Here is a 16,278-nt window from a genome sequence, read left to right on the forward strand (position 1 = left end):
CTGAGCCTGGGGGTCCTGGGCTTGAGGGAGCACCAGGCCCTCATCCTGGGGAATAACAGCCTGCAGAAGATAATCGGCACGGGGGCGGTTACATTAAAGCTCCATGTCTCCCGGGGCCCTGTCTGAGCTAGCCCGGGTCCCTGGATGGGCCTCCTCCCAGCGAAGGTATGGGGCCCTGCCTGCCCCCAGCTTGGGCTCCCTCAGTGCCCGGTGTCCCCACAGGATCAGCAGGCGGCTGGTCAGGGCTTGACGGGGTATGACCGGGCCTCCACGAGCAGCTGAGGCCCCTTCCAGAAGGGATAGCAGCTACCCTCGCTCTGGCTGTCCCCGGGCTCCGGTGAGGACGCCCCTGAGGGCCTGGGGTTTCCCTCCCAGGGCCAGACAGCCCCGGCCATGTGGGAGAGATGCTCCCTATGGAGTGAAAAGGCCTGGGCAGCGGACGTTTCTGAAGAGCTGGCTGTCCTGCTCTGAGTGAGAGATCAGGTGTGCCGTCTGTGGGTGGTGCACACGTGTGTGTGTGAGTGTGAGGGCCTTCTGGGCCCCATCGTCCCTGAGAGCTCCCCACAACCCCAGCCCTGTCCCAGGCCTCCTTGCCCCCCAGGTGCTGCCCGGGTTTGGGAGTCCTGGGCCTGGTTCAGGGTTCCACCTGGGGTGGCTGGGTGACCTCAGGAAAGTCCCTTCCCCTCGTGGGCCAGGTGGGCATCTGACCCCCAGCTGCCCCACTGTCTCCTGCAGCCTCATGGTTCAGAGGCAGGAGGGGGCCAGGGGGGAGGCTGAGTCAGGAGGTCCCTCCTCCCAGCACCTGAAGCCTTGCCTACGTCACCTGCACTCAGCCACACACATACACGTGGGTGTGCACGCATGCATGCACACACGTGTGCATGTAAATCGTGCCAGACCCCTGACAGGTGGATAAGCTGGGAGTCAGCTGTGCCCCATGTGCCGGGCAGGGTCCTTTTCCCTCTCAAGTGTTGGAGCCTCCCTGGGCTGAAGATGTGGTGGGGTGCTGGGCACGTGGTGGGGGGCACCTCGTGGCTGGACTCCCTGCGACAGCCTGGGTCCGGCCCTTGGTCTCCTGACGAGGGGACAGGAAGGAGGACCACCTGTCCTCAGCAGGGGATGTCTTCAGGAGCCTCAGAGGGCCATGTGGGGTGACGGGTTTGGATGTCCTCACACCTGAGCTTGAACCCTGGCTTCACTGCCGCCTGATGGAGCCCGCTCTGTCCCCTGCAGGCTCCCCTGTGGCCGGCTGCTCCCACTGCCTGGAGCACTGGGCCCCCTGCGCCCTGGCCGGCTCCTCTTGCGCCCGGTTCTCCATGAGGCCTCTCTGGGCCCCCAGAACCACCCTGGGCCTCCCTGCCTCTCCACCCCTCCTCATTCCCTTCCTTGTTTGCATACGGGTTCACCCTCTGTCTCCCCCAGTGGGCTCTCTGCCGTGTCCCCACATCTGGTGTGAGAAGGCAGGCCAGCCTGTGTCTGATGAAGGGCACGTGGTCACCCCTCCTTTGAAATTTAGTGTCTGTTGGTGCGGCCTGGCTATGTGGAGCCTTTTGGGATTTCAGAGCACCAGTTGCAGTGTGATGGCCGAGTCCTCCTCCTCCGTCACCCCAAGCTGTCCCCAGCAGTCAGCTGGGCGTTGTGCTGGACTCCTGTGGGGGGGTGCCTGGACAGGAGTGTGGCCCCTGAGAGCCCGCGGTGTGGTAGAGCCCCAGGTGAGGCTGCGGGGTGGCTGGGGCCTGGGGGCCTTGAGCGCAGCAATGGAGCTCGGACCATGGAGGGGTGGGCCCGGAGGGGCCCTGATGCCCCTGGGCCACACGTGCTAGGGGAGGTGGAGGCTGGGTGGCTGGCCGAGGGGGTGCCGTAGTCACGGAGGGAGGCAGTGGCCGGGGCAGTGTCCCTTCTGCTAGCTCATTTGGGGTGACTCCCAAGGGCTTGGGGTGAGGCTGCGTCACGTGGACTGGGGGGTGCCCATGCCAGGAACCTTGGCCCCAGGAGCTGGGTGGGGGGTGGTTAGCGCTGGGGCTGCCGGGCGGGCTCTGGGGTCGGCACGTGGTAGGGCCCTGGACGAGTAGGCAGACAGTCCCTATTCCCAAGGATTTGCCTCTAACGTTGACCTGCCACCCGACCAGACCCCCACCCCAGCTGGAACTCTTCCCCACTGCTGGCCCCGTGGAGGCAGTGGGGCGTAGGGTCCAAGTGGGGTCCCGGCTGCCCTGCTCCTTCAGGTGAGGCCTTGGCTGAATCCCTTGTCCTCATGAGGCCTCCGTTTCCCCTTCTGTGGGGTGGGACTGCCCTGAGAGCACAGTGGGACCCTGTTCCCGGAGCATGGGGTCCCCTCGAGCTGCCCTCGGCCCCGCTCTTGTTTTTGCTTCAAGCTGAACAAAGGCATGTTGGCCTCAGCCTGGCTCCGGGCTCTCCGGGCGGTGCGGTCGGGCGCGCGGGCACTCAGTTTGAGCGGCCGCCGTGTAAACGGTGGGGTGCACACGCCTCCAGGGTGCCCCAGGCCGCCAGGCCGCGGGCGAGGTCCCCAGAGAATCTTGTCCCCGATTCATGGCCGTGGCGCGCAGGCCTGGAGCAGAGCTGCGTGGCTGATTTTAGGCCCGGTACCCCCTGGCTCACTGGGCCTGCAGCCAGCCCAGGGCTGTGGGTCACAGGCTTTGCGGGTGGCCTTTGCACCTTTGGAATGATCCGACCCCTGTCTCTGCGTGTCCCTGAGAACAGGGGACGTCACCCAAATTGGGGGACGGCAAGGGGAGCTGAGAGCGCTGTGCCCGAGGCCAGCGTTCCCCCGCTGCGTGGCATGGCGTGGCATGGCGTGGCGGGCGGGCAGGCCGACGGGAGGGCCGTGGCCCTTTCCCGGGTGCTGCAGCGTGTCGAAACCAGTCGCTGACGCGGCCAGTGGTGTTGAAATCCAAGTGCTCATGGGTTTCCCAACATCCTGCCAGCCCGTCATAGGACCCAGTGTTAGGAGCCGGGGTGCCAGGCCCAGCCTAGGCCTCCCTGTCCGGGTGCCCGGCTCCCCGCTTCCTCCCTGGGGAGATGAGGAGAGGCCACTCTCCCCCGACTGCTGTCCAGGCTGATGGCGGTGGTCGTGGCATTAGGACAGGGTGACATGACCCTGGGCCCACGTAGTCCTCGTGACCTGCCCATCTTATGTAGATCACTGGGCTGTGGCGTGTGGGGGGCAGGATTCGAACCCAGGGCTTGGAGTCTGTGCCGTCGCTGCCCTCAGGGCAGGAAGGAGCAGGGAGGGGAAAGGAGGAGCACAGGCAGGCCAGGGACACGGCGCTGTGAGCGTGTATCAGTCTGGTGGCAGATGGTGCGCCCTCTGACGGATGCCCTGGCCGGGCGTGGGCCCCTTTCTGGGCTGACCCCTGGCGAGGAGACCGTGGGAAGTGGGGAACCTGAGGCAGCACCGGGGGGCGTTCCTCTCCCTTTGCCTGGAGCAGGGCCTGGTGCCTGGACCGCCCTGCAAGAGGACAGACGGCCACCAAGGCTGCAGCCACCCATCTTCCACTGTGCTCCAGGCACCCGACCTCGGGGGGCGTGAGGAGTCTTCCTGTAACTCCTCGGGTTCGCGTCAGAGGGGGAAACAGGTCAGAGAGCCGACTGACCTGCTGGGGTCACATAGCCAGTGGGTGGCTGGACGGTGAAGGCCGCTGTCCCTGGGATTCTTCCGGGTCAGACTGGGGGGGGACACGGTACGGCAGGAGAGTGCACTCTTGGGGGCGCATCCCAGCTCTGCTGTTCTGAACGGGGCCACCTTGGACAAGCGGCCCAGGATCCCCAAGGGAACTCTGCCAGCCTGGGCCTGGAGCTGGTTGAGAACGCTTCTGGTACCTGGTTCTGTGGGTGAAGGGGAGCAGGAGGGGGGCCCACAGGACAGCGAGGCCCCCTGCTGCGGGGGGCGGGGGGGCGGTGGCTGGGCTTCTAGGAACCTGTGGTCAGGCCTCGCCCTGGCTGTGGCGTCTGCCTGTCGCTCGTCAGCAGGGGAGGGGCGCTGGAGACTGTCTTACGGAGGAGGAAGCAGGTACCCAGAGAGGATGAGGGGCCTGGCCTGGGCCACACAGCGAGGCAGCCGCCAAGCCAGGGCCGTGGAGAAGGGGGCATCGGGAGACCCGCGCTCTGGTGAGGTGGGAGTGTCTGTGGTCGGGGTGGGGAGGGTGCTGTGGGTTACACCCGGGCTGGGCGTGACATAGCCGGAAGGCCCCCCGGGGGCTCTTGGTTATCGAGGACCTGCTGTGTGCCCGGGTGCCCCAGCTGCCGCAGGGCCCGGCACCGTGCTCAGCCCGCCCCACGTGCGTCCTCACGCAGCTGCGTCTGGAGGCTTCATCAGCCCATCTTCCAGATGAGAACATCGGAGCCCGGGGAGGTGATGCCGTCTCCTGTGGCCTTGGGCCACGAGGGGGCGGGGCTGGACTTGTCCCTGGTCTCCACGCCTCCTGCTGCCAGGGGTCCCCCGCATCTGTCTGCCGCCCTCCCTGTGGCGGTGGCGGGGGTGTTGGTCCCGTCCTCACAGAGTGCGGGGATCGTTTTGGGGGGGAGGGGGGATGCAGCAGGAAGCTACTGTGTTGTAGCTGGAGGAAGGTGAGTGGTGCCTCTTACAGGAAGCCCTCCCTGATGTCTGCTCCCAGACAGCCTGCCTTTCCTCCTGCTCTGCATCAGTGACTGACAGCTCCGTGGGCTCCTGGAAAAGTCTGTCTGACTCTGGACCGCACGTCCCTGGGCAGGGCCCAGCCCTGTTGATCTGCCTGTTCCTAGCACGGGGGCTGTGGAGGGGCAGTGTCCTCTTGGTGAGCGCTGACGCATGAAGGGAGCTGAAGCCGTTCTGAGGACAGGGGCGCTCAGGCCCAGCAGGGCTGAGTCAGGTGCCTGCGGCCCTGCCCGGCCTGGAGTCGGAGCTGGGGTCCTACGGCCAGGCATGCAGCCCGCGCCTGCTGGCCGTGGGCCACCTGCTACTCACCACCTGTGGGGACAGAGGAGGGAAGGCCAGCGTCATCGTCCCTCGTCCACTTCCCCTGCCTCCTCCTGGCCACTTTCTTCATATGTGATGACATCTCTTTGCTCAGAGAGGTGGTTTAACTGCTGGGCTTGCACAGCTCGTTGGTGCCTTGGGATCTCTTTAAAACTGGGTGCTCGCTTGGTTGGTTCTTAAGGACCACGGCTCATTCCTGCCTTTCCCACCTGCACCCTATCCGTGTATTTAGTAAGTCTTTACGTGGGACCTCTGTATGCCAAGGCCTAGGCTAGGCTCCAGGCCAGGCTCCAGGGATGCCTGATGAACCAGTTGGGGCTCCTACCTTCAGGAGCCCCCAGACTTTAGCAGCCTCAGAGAAGCTGGCTTGGGGCCCTCTCGGGGGTATGTGGTAGAAGAGGACCCTCCTTTGGCTGGGAGGATCAGGAGGGCATCCTGGAGGAGGTGTTGTTTAAATTGGGTTGTAGTGAGCCAGGAGACACGTAGGGGAAGTTTCGGCCCAGGGAACAGCCTGTCCAAGCCTAGAGGTCTGAGAGCTGGTGTGTTCCTGGAAATGACCTGGTTCCCAAGGCTGAGGGTGGAGAGTGGGCCAGCCCAGAGAACATGGGCAAGAGGAGGGTGGGAGGTGGCCGCTGTGGATGTGTTTGGCCCCGGGCACTGCAGGAAACCTTCCTGCCTCCAGAATCGCAGTGGCCCCTGGGTGCTCACTCGGCTGGCGTAGTCCGGGTCTGGGAGATGGGGGAGCTTCTTGGAGGGAGACTGGGAGGGGGTCCCCTGGGGGCCTTGGCCCTTTCTGCAGCTCTGGGGCGTGTGGGGATGTTGGTTCTGGGCAGCTGGTGGAGGCTCCCACAGGCCCCGGCCTGGAGTAAACCCTGGTTCATGTCCGGGTCAGCCCAGGGACCATTCGGGTGGGCCGACGTTCCAGTTCGCCAAGTGGCCTCTCGTCGAGGTCAGGCCTCTCAACTTATAGCCAAGCAGATGGGTGGGTGGGTGGGGGTACTGGGCAGGGAGCTCCTGCCCGCCCCCCCCGGGCTCCTTCCAGCTTACCTGGGGGCAAGGTTGGAGGGGCTCTGGGGGTGGGCGGAGTTTTGGAGAAAATCAAATCTGCATTGGTGTGGAGGGGGCTTTTTAGGTGGGGGAGTTTTTACAAGGGGCTGACAGGCAGATGCTGAGATTCTGTAACCCCCCCCAAAAAAACCCACCCCAAACCAACCACCCTGTAGCTCTGTCATCAAAGCCAAAGGAAGTGAAAGCCAGCCACCATGTCCCACCCAGCGCAGGCTGGTCCTCCTGTCATCTTGCTCTGGGGCGGCCTTTTTCTCGAGTGCGGGTAGGTATCTCGCTGTTTACATTTTAATCAAAAATGGAATACAGATTTTTGGTTTCTGTCAAAATCGGGATCTCCTGCAGGAAGGGACCTGCCCTCTTGGGGAGGAAGGAGGAGGCTTGGCCTTTGGGACTGGCCAGGGCTTCTCATGGCCAGCGGAGGACGGGACCAGAGCCCTCTGGGAGAGGACCCCGGACCCCAGGGGTCCTGTGCTGGTCAGTGCCCTCCTGCTACCCTGAGGACATTGCCCGGGGCCGGGGGGGGGTGGTAGCGGCTGCTGGGCCCCCGCAGGGCGTGCGTGCATGCTGGTGTCCCTCCGGCTGCACTCCCCGGCCTGAGGGGTCTCCACCCCCTGTGGGGCGCAGGTTCCCGCCAGGGCCCCTGACGTCAGTGCCCCTGCGGCCCCGCTCTGCTGCCTCTCCTTCTGCGGCTGCCTCCTCCCCACTCCCCCCTGCACCTTGTGCCCAGGCAGCCTTGGTCTCGCCAACTGGCCTGTCGCTGACCAGCTGTGTGGCCTTGGGCAGGTTGAACGGTGTGTGACGGAGCCTCACTTTCCCTGTCTGTAAAAAGACGGTGATGCTTGTAGTTTTTTTGAAAGGCCTTAACGAGATGCGTGTTCTGCATGCCCTGTGCTGGGTCCCACACGTCGGGGCTGTCCGTGGACACTGGCAGTGCCCCTCCCCGGCCGGCATTTACAGTGGCCGTTGGGGCACCTGGCGGGGGCCTTCTGCCATCTGTAGATGCAGAGGCTTTGGGGAGGGGCCTGCCCAGCTTCCTGCACCGGAGACCGGGGTTTGAGGAGGCAGGAAGCCACAGTGAGGGCCAAGGGCACTGGATTTTGGGAGCCCGCGGAAGGCTGCAGTGGGTGGGTGCAGGATGCACGCACTTCCCCGTGGCTGGCCGGGCTTGTGGGCTGGGCTGAGCTCACCTCCAGGCCGCGCCTGGTCTGTGTGTCCTGGCCCCACACCCTCCCTTCCCCCAGTCACACTCTGCTGCCGTTCCTGACGGGCCAGCAGCACCCCCTGGAAGCCCTGAGACCCCTGGCTGGGGGGTGAGCCTAGTGAGGGGCCGGCACCGGGAGCAGGGAGCCTGGCCAGGCTTGCTTAGCATCTGGGACCTCGTGGGAGACAGAACTCCAGGCTTGTTGCTTCCGAGCTGTGGGGCCGGGGGAGCCTTCCCTCTGTTCCCGGGGCCCCTAGGCGGTGTTGGTGGTCACTGCTCTCGGCCAGTACCATGGGCTGGGCTGGGTACCCCCCAGTCACCTTGTGCCATCTCCTAGTGCAGGGGTGGTGGCCCAAGTTCCTGACCACCTGACCAAGGAGCCCGCTCACTCCAGGGCTGTCCATCCGGGGGGCGGGGCCAGCTGAGCAGGGTCCCTACTCTGCAGCCCCCTTGGAGGGAGGCCCCTACGTGGAACTGCCCCATGCTTCGAGGCAGAATGTGCTGGCCATAAACGGTGTCTTCTGCTCGTGTGCAGCTCTGTGGACCTTGGTTCCGGGACCCCACGTGGCTCCATCAACCCCATCACCTCTGTCTTGACGGCTGTCACTCTGTCTCTCTGGCTCTTCTTGGGCCTCATGTCAAGGGTCACTCGAGTGGCCTGTCCTTCTCGAAGCCTTGCCTGTGTAGTGCGTGCGTGTTTTGGTGATGAAGCAGGCCTGTGCCTGGTGAGGCCCACGGGGCGCTGGCCTGGTCGCCCGGGGTCCAGGTGCCACCTTCTCCAGCACGGGTGTCCGCGGGGGCATGGGGTGGTGGGGAGCCTGCCCCCAAGGTCATCACCACGAGATGAAGCAGGGGCTCGCATGGCCCGGTCTCCCCCTCTGTTGGATTTGGGGGAGCAGGCAGTGCCCTGTTCTGAGGATTCAGAGTTTCTGCTTGGGGCTCAGCTTTCTCCTTTCTGCTCCCGTATGGTGTGTTGTGTCGGTCACAGCCTCACGTCTGCGGAGGCGACAGGGCGCTGAGCATGGCCCCCGGGGGCTGGGGCGGTGCCAGGGTGGCCGGGCTGGTGTGTTGTGCTACTGCCTTTGGGCATCAGGGGCACACTCAGCTGGAAGCGGGCAGGGCCGGGCAGGGGGCAGGGGGAGAGCCCCCCCAGGCGGGTGGCACTGTCCTATTTCCTCAAGGTAGAGAAGGAAGGGGGAGCCTGCCCTCGGGGGCTCTGTGGCCCCGAGGGAAATGAGGATCCTTGCTGGTTTGTTTGCTTGGAGCCAGGCTCAGGGCGCCTTCCCTATCCCCATGGAGCCGTCTTCTGGGAGCGCGGTAGATGCTCTGTCCGCCGCCCCTCCAGCTCCGGGCTGTGGTTCACCAAGTTCGGCGGACAGCTCCGTCACAGCCAGGGAGCGGGGGCCTCTGAGCCCCAGGTGCTTGCCCTGCCCAGCTGCTCCGCGCAGAGTTGGGGTTTGCTGAGGGAGGTCGGTTCTCTGTACACGGAGGGCTCTGGATCCCAGAGGTGCCCCAGCCTGATCGTGTGTCCGTCTGGAGTTGCTGGAGGTCCTGCACACAGGCGGCCCTCCTGGCCCCCGGCCAATGCAGTCCGTGTGAGCCCCTCAAGTGGAGCTCAGGGTGGGAGCCAGGTTGCCCTTGGCTGTGACTTTGTTTTGTTTCCTCGGGTCAGATTGTCCTACTCCATCCCGTGCCCGGAAGAGAGGCCTGCTTCTGTCTTTGGGCGGGGCCGCGAGCCCCTCGCCTTCCCTCCCTGGGGGTGGGGGGGGGCTGTGCTGCCGTCTCCTACCTCCTAGCTCTCCTGCTGACACAGCTCCTGGGACCTGGGGCCAGACTCCTGGGCCCCTCCTACTTCATTGGCCCTACCCTGCACACCTCTGTGCAGCGGAACTGGACGTCATGCTGTTCCCTGTCCTACCTGCTTGTCCTTGCTGTACTCTTTCCCAGACCTTTTCCTTTATTTCTCCTTCAGGCTCTGCCCCTGTTCACTTGCACTAAGGGAGGCCCCTTTCCTTCAACATCTCTGCCCACTTCCTGTGGGCTCCCCGAGGGCGAAGCCCTGGCCATCTCGGGGCACCTTCATGACCCATGCATGGGAGACGTGGGTGCCCAGCACTCTGTGCTCCCAGAGGCATCCTGGGACGGGGACTCCCTTGGTCTCTGGCCATCTGTGGGGATGGCCTCTGGGAACTGTGGTCAGGAGGGGCCCTAGTGGAGATGTCTGAGGAGGCCCCCGCCCTTGGGGTGGTGAGTTGGGACAGTGGACGTCACTGCCAGAGGCTGTTCTGTGTTAGAGGCCAGCTCTGGCCCTTTGAGCCAAGATGGGGCTGCCGCCTTGGAGGCGTTTCCCACGCTCCCCTGACGGCTGGCAGGGCCTTACTCTCTTGTCTCTTTCCCCCTTTTATCACCCCTTGTTCCCGGGAGGTGACAAGACACTCCTGGTGGACAGCTGAGACCTTGGCCTGGCCCGAGCAGAAGGCCCGTGCAGGGACTGGGGCCTGTTGACCTGCCCAGCCCCAGGGTGAAGCTCTGCCTCATGGGGAGAGGCAGCGGCCCCTGCACCTGGATTTGGTGGATCCAGGACCCTCCCTGGGCGGTCAGCATGCTGGCCTCTGGGGCGTGTTGAGTCAAGGAAGCAGTGGCCCCATCCGAGTTCTGGGGCCCTTTCACTGAGGTGCTCCTCTGGGCCCTTGGGGCCTTTGGGATCGGGGCTCCAGCCCTGTAGGGGTTGCATTTCCTGAGCCATCTGCCTGAGCATGACCTTCCTGGATCCCTCCTGGGAGCCCCTCCGTGGCACGGTGCTTGGCTGGCCCCACAGTCTTGGGGACACTCAGTTCCCAGGCCCTCCTGACGATCGCCAGCATCGAGTCTGGACAGGTGTATGTGCTCAGGGCGGCCGCCTGCGGTGGGGGCCCAGCAGCATTCCAGCCCCGTGAGTCACGCTGATCCTAGGAGTGGGGGTGGCAGGGGCCTGGCTGTGGGGTGGCGTGCCCGGACATGCCACTGGCCTGGTAGCGGGGAGTAGGGGGAGTGGGGTGGGCGGGGGCCTGCTCGTGGCCTCCTGGAGAAGCTGGGACATGGGCCGGATCTCAGAGGCCCAGCCTCCTACCAGCCTGGGCTGGGGGGCTCTCTTGTTGGGGCCCAGCCCTGTGGAGCAGGCTGGGGAGGCTGGGTGGCTGTGAGAACCTGGTGCCTCCCCAGGTCAGTGCTCCCCAAGGAGCAGATGCTGCCTCAGTGCCCACCTTACAAGTGGATAGCAAACCCATGGGGAAGGGAGGAGGCAAGGCAGGAAGGCAGGTGGACACGGAGTCCGGCCCCTGCATGGCCAGGGGGCAGGTCTGGCAGTGTGGTGGGCCTGAAGATGCAGCCTCCTATGCTCCTGCCCCCACAGCCGCCAGCCCGGCGCTGGCCCACCCCGTCCCTGTGCCTGGCGGGCATAGACCTGGCCGCCGAGCCTCACCAGAGGCCAGAGCAAGGGCTCCGCAGGGCTCGGGGGCCACCAGTCTCGGGATCAGGGGGCTTAGAGCTGCAGGTGTCCTGAGGTGGACAGTAGCCACACTTCCTCCTGAAGGCCTGCCTGGCTGCAGAGACAGCAGAGCCCCAGGAGCGGGTGTAGGGGGCTGGCGCTCCCCGCTGTGGGGACTGGTACGGCTGGTGCGGGCAGGCGCAGAGCCAGGGTGTGAGCCCGGCAGAGCCTCTTGCCAGCTGTGACCTGAGCACAGCTTTCCAGGGCAAAGCCCCAGACCTTCGGGGGGCCGTCTGGGTACCACTATGAAAAAGGACACCCAGGAGCGGGGCTGTGGAGCCTGGGGGAGACGGGGGCAGCTGGAGCAGGTCTGAGGCCCAGAGGCTTTGACGAGGTCACGTGGCTGGGAGCGGTGACCAGAGGGCCTAGCTTGGGCTGGGGGCTGGGGTCCAGGGATGACCCTGTTGGCCATTGAGCCTGTAGTCTGGGCTGGTGGGCTCAGACCAGCAACTACAGGGCTGGGGTTGAGTGCTCCGAGAGGGGCTTTTGGGGCTGGGGTTCTGTCTGGCAGGGGCAGGGGGTTCTTCCTGGAGGAGGAATTCCTGGCAGGAAGACCTAGAGTGAATGACTGCCTGCTCTGAGGGCCGGGGCTGGGGCTAAGAAGGGAGGATGGGGATACCGACTGGAGGGGGCTGGGGGGCTGGGCAGGCTGGACGCTGAGGCTGGTGTGGGGGCAGGTGAGCGCCCTGTGGCCACAGGGCCCCTCTGAGAGAGGGAGGTGGGCTGGCCTTGGTGGGAGTGTGGATGGAGACCCCTGGGTAAATTTGAGGTTTCCCAAGCTCATGGTTATCGGTCTTCAACGGCCTTGGTCAGGGCTCGGAGGACAGCCTCCCTGCCCCCCCATTAGTCCCCGGGCTCACGGGGGTCCTCAGCGGGGGCTGCTCAGGTGAGGCTGTTGGGGGGCCGACCCCGGACCCGGGAGGGTGGCAGAGGCCGGCTGGCTTCCACGCCGGCGCCTCCTGCCCACTCCTGGCCCCATTCGCCGCCCCCTGGCTGCCGCCGCGTGCGGGGAGGAAGGAAGCTGAGGTCTGGGTGGTGTGTGTGTTTGCTCCTCACGGGGCTCCGGGCGCGCTGGCCAGGGCCGGGCTCCGGCGCCTCGGCTGGGAGGGGAGGCCGGGGTGCGGTGGGTGGGGCCGCAGGGGCCCGGAGCTGGGTGCCGGGGCGGGTCGGCCGCGGGTGGGAGAGGGAGGCCAGCGGCGGTGGGCTGAGGGGGCGGAAGGCCTCCCGCGCCCCCCAGGCCTCCGGGCCGCCCTTGGACGTGGCTGACCGGCTGGGCGGACCAGAGGCAGGGGACTGAGTTGGAAGGAGCAGTAGGTCTGTGGGATTCGGGGGTGTCGGCGGGGAGGGGAGGGGCCTTTCCGGTCCCGCCAGCCCCCTTCGGTTATAGACGGGGAAGCTGAGGCCAGGAGGGGGCATCCCCGCGGCTCCGGGTGGGTGTGGCGGGGGAGCTCCGAGTGGTGGGGGTTCCCGGTTTCCGTGCTATGAACGCTCTGGCCACAGCCAACCTCCGGCTACCGCCAATGTCGTTCAGGGCCGATTGCAAAGGGATTCGTGTGAGCCAGCCCGCCGAGCAGGTGCAGCACCCCCTGGGTGATGCCCCCCGCCCCTGCCGCGTTTCTGCCCACCCAGAGGTGGTACACACACTGCTGCTCCCCGTTCTGCTTCGCGCCTGGCACATTCTTGGCACTTGCTAAGTGTTTGAGATTCTTTGGTTGGGCCCGCTCAGGGCAGGGCCTGTTGGTGAGACCCCCGTGCCCAGGGCCAGCCCTGTGCTGGTAGGACTCGCAGACCCTGTGACCGACATGCATGTGGCTCGTGTGCATGTGTGACGGGGTGGGGGGAGGTCAGCACACAGGTGGGCTGTGGTGGGGACTGGTGCCCAGGCTGCACCACCCGAGGCCACCAGTCGGCGGGACGGGCCCGGTGCCTGGTCGGCTGGGCTTGCTCCTTGTCCTGCAGAGGCAGAGGCAGGAATAAATCTGTGTTGGCTCTGGGGGGTGGCCCTGCAGTCCTAGACCCCACTTGTCACCTGTGGCGCTGAGGGTGACCTGGGGGTGGCACCGAGCACCTTTTCCTCCCCGGCTTTCTGGTGAGGAGACACTGTGCAAAAGTGAACTGGCCCAGTGGGATGGGGGCCAGGGGTCTCACAGGGACCACACCTCCCTGCCCTGCCCTGGGAGGCAGCTGAGGGGGAGCTGGGGGGCACTGTTGACCACAAGCCACAGCTGAGCTGGCGTGTTGCCTCTTGGGCGGAAAGCCTCGCAGGGGCTGGGCTGCGGTGCCCATTGCAGGCAGGACCTCGCCCCACGTGTCCATCAGGTGAGCTTATCTGGGTCTGGTCCCGGCCCCGAACCAGATGGGCAGGCGCTGGGAGGCGTGAAGAGGAGTGAATGAGGGATTGCGGCCCACACGGAGGATGAGAGGATTTGCTAAAATCAGGTTGTCAGAGGTGGTCTGTGTCATTATTATGAAAACAACGTGTGCATACGGCATAAAACCCAAACCAAATAAAGATGCAGGAAGTGCCGTCTCTCACCCCAGACCTGGGAGTCCCTGGCCCCTCCACCCCGCAGTATGACTCCTGGGCCTTCCCTCATGATCCTGGAACCCCAGATTGGGCAGATGTTCGTGGGGTGCCTGCCCCTTCTGGCTGGGGTGCAGAGGGGGCTGAGATGTGACATGGGTCCCTGATGACAGGATTGAGTTGGGGGATGTGACAGGCTATGGGGACATGAGCACCAAGAGAGCCTGTTGTGGGGGGAGGCCAGGAATCAGGAATTCAGTGGGCTCCCCGTGAGCGTGGACCTCCGTGGCAGAGGAAAGGGACTGCCGCAGTCCCGCAGCTGGCTGGGGTTCAGGTGGAGGGCGGCATGAGCGGTTGGGTGGGCAGGTGTGTGGTGCGCTGGAGTGGCCTGGGGGCAGGGGGCCGGCTGGGCCTGGGCTGGAGGACTTTGGCCCATCTGTAAGAGTCCTGAGGGAGGAACGGCGGGTGCCCGGGGTTTCCACGTGCTCAAGTGAGGCTGCCCACCTGTCCTGTCTCTAGGATGACTGACGGTGCCCCCAAGTACGACCTGCGGAGGGCTTCCAGATGGTGTGGGCCTGTGTGTGGGGCGGCCACAGGAGACTCCTCGTGGCCCTCCAGCCCCGGCCACGTCTTGGCGGCCCGTCCCCCGCGCCCGTGATAGAGGGGTGTGTGCTGCTCAGAGCCGCCCGTGTAGCCTCGGCCCCGGCGTCCTGGGCAGCGCAGCCCAGCGTGGAGAGACCCAGTCGGGCCTCGGGCTCCTTGTCCTGCAGGGACTGGTGGGGCGGAGCGCTCGTGCTGTGGTCCCCGTGCCCCCATGCCCACTGCCCGCCCGGAGCCGTTGGCTGATGGGCCACAAAAGGCATTCTGTGCCCTAGAAGAATGACCCGTTGTGTGGCTGAAGAGCGGCTGGGGCCGTGAATCTTCCTTCCCTCCTGCTTCCTGAAGACCCTCTCCCCTGAGAGTCTGAGTCCCTGCTTCCCTGGCTGTGGGGCTCCTCTCGCAGTCAGGCTTCACCCCAGCCTCCCTCTGTCTGTCCTCTCTGGGGCTCTCGGCCTCTGAGCCTGCACCTTTCTGCCCCCTCCTCCTGAGGGACCCTTGCCTTCCAGAGCTCCGTGCTGTGCCTGCTGCTAGGGACGAGAGAGGACACAGCATCGCAGGCCGGGCCAGGACAAGCGCCGCGTGTCTGGACGAAGGCGCCCTCGCTGGAGGGCATGCTGGCTGGCAGCGTGTGGGGGGCGTGCTCCGTCTGCACAGCAGCGTGCAGCTGGGGAAAGGGGCTGGCCGGGTCCCCTGAGCCGCCTGCAGCCCGGCAGCTGGCTGGCAGGGGCGCGGCTTGGACTCAGGTCTGCTTGCCCTGTTCCTCTGTCCCGGGCCCTGGCTGGGCAGTGTGCCCATCTGCTGCCCCAGCTGCAGGCCTGGACCGTTGTGTCTCAGATTGAGGAAACAAGGCCAGGGTCCCTGTCCTCTTCCAAGAAGTGCTGGTTTCAGCCAATGGGAGCTGCCTGTGGTCACAGGTGTCTGGGTGAGGGTGGTGGGCTGGGCGGGCCCTGGGAAAGGGGAACTCGCCTGCTGGGCCAGCGTGAGCACCACTTGCTCCCGACGCTGGCAGCTGCCCCACCGAGACACCGGTCCTCCTGCGCCTCCTTCCCCTCCCGGTCCCTGGCTGCTCGTGTCCCGCCACGCTGCGTCGCCGGAGGCTGTGGGACCCCAAGCCGGCGGGCCGAGGGCTGATGGGGCCGCCCCCATGGTGGGACCTGTCACCCACGCTGGCCATGAGGCTGCACCTCCTGGCCTCTCTTTCGGGAGGGGGCCTGGCCTGGCAGGCAGGGGACCACAGGTGGCTGGCAGGTGAGGGCTGGGATTGCGGGTCTGGGGGCAGCCCGGCCTGGGTGTGTGGGCACCGGATTCTGGGGTGGGGTGGGGAGGGCGGCCAGCTCTGGGGAGGGCCTCTCGGCGTCTGGCTCACTCCCCTTTCACACGGGCAAACCTGAGGTGGGGACCATGGGACTAGTCTAACTGGAGGGGGGCCGTGGACAGGGAGGAGGCTGGCAGGGGGTGGGGGGCGGCTGGTGCCTGCTCTGCTGAACGGAGAGAGGCTGGAGTAACCCCTCGTGCTGATGGGGGGGTGCGCTCCCGCCTGCGCCGGCCCTTGGCACTTTCATCTTGGAGCAAGGCTGCCCGTGTGGTCCACGCCTGCCCGTGCCAGGGCCCGTGTAGGCGGCTGACTTGCCTTCATAGACGTCCCTGGGGGCACACGGTCTTCTGTGCCCAGGTTCAGGGGAAACTGAGGCCCAGGTGTGCAGGGGCTTCCCCAGGGCCACAGACGCTCAGGGGAGGGACTCAAACAGACCTGGCCAGCTGGGGTGGAGCTCGGACCACCTCGCTCCCGCGGGCCTTTTAAAGTCCTCTGGCAATTGGTGGATGTGTGACCCTTAATGTCTCAGGCTCCTGCTTGCGTCTCGGTGTCGGGAGCCGTCGCCTGGCCTGTTGCGTACTGTGTGGACAGTGCAGGGAACCATGGGGTTCTGGTCCTGGAATGCGCAGCTGGGCACCTCGCTATCCTGACTGGGGGCCGCTTGCCCCTAACATTCCCTTGGCAAGCCTCTCCTGTGCTCTGTGGTGTCAGGAACTGAGGGACGGGCCTGGCGCGCGCTCGCCCTGCACCCTCGTCCTGGGGCCGGCCCTGGCATGCTGGTGACCCAGAGCCCACTCTGGGCATCTCTGTGCCCCGCTTTGCCCTCTGTGCTGGGCCGTCCTGGCCGAGTGACTGTGAAGACCCTCTCGAGGTAGGCCCTGCCCTCCTATGGCAAGGAACCTTCTGGCATGTGTCTTGGAACCAGGGGCTCGGTCTTTCCCGCTTTGAGGTGTCAGTGGGGGTTGGGGTTCACGTCCCTCTGGCGGCTGTTCCTTGAGGGTAAGAACTGCGTCTGCGTCTCTTGTCTGTCTCCAGGCTTGACCCCGGCCAAACCCCTTCAGTTCTTGGC

At 65.8% G+C, this 16,278-nt stretch overlaps 1 protein-coding gene across 5 annotated transcripts in view; it reads left to right on the forward strand.

Moving 5' to 3' along the window:
• Positions 1 to 16,278, forward strand: part of RXRA (retinoid X receptor alpha) — a 100,181-nt gene that overhangs the window by 42,535 nt on the left and 41,368 nt on the right. Inside the window, exon 1 of one of the 5 annotated variants that reach the window (XM_036108649.2) lies at positions 4,029 to 4,128. The exons of 1 other annotated variant lie outside the window; for it this stretch is intronic. In XM_036108649.2, the coding sequence (XP_035964542.2) occupies positions 4,044 to 4,128 (85 nt within the window). In that variant the 5' untranslated portion in view covers positions 4,029 to 4,043. Of the gene's footprint in view, positions 1 to 4,028; positions 4,134 to 6,283; positions 6,306 to 15,122; positions 15,143 to 16,278 lie in introns of those variants that run through there. 3 more of the 5 variants (XM_078061995.1, XM_078061996.1, XM_078061994.1) reach the window with 3 other exon arrangements.

This window comes from Halichoerus grypus, chromosome 14, assembly GCF_964656455.1.
Source record: "Halichoerus grypus chromosome 14, mHalGry1.hap1.1, whole genome shotgun sequence".
Lineage (NCBI taxonomy): Eukaryota > Metazoa > Chordata > Mammalia > Carnivora > Phocidae > Halichoerus > Halichoerus grypus.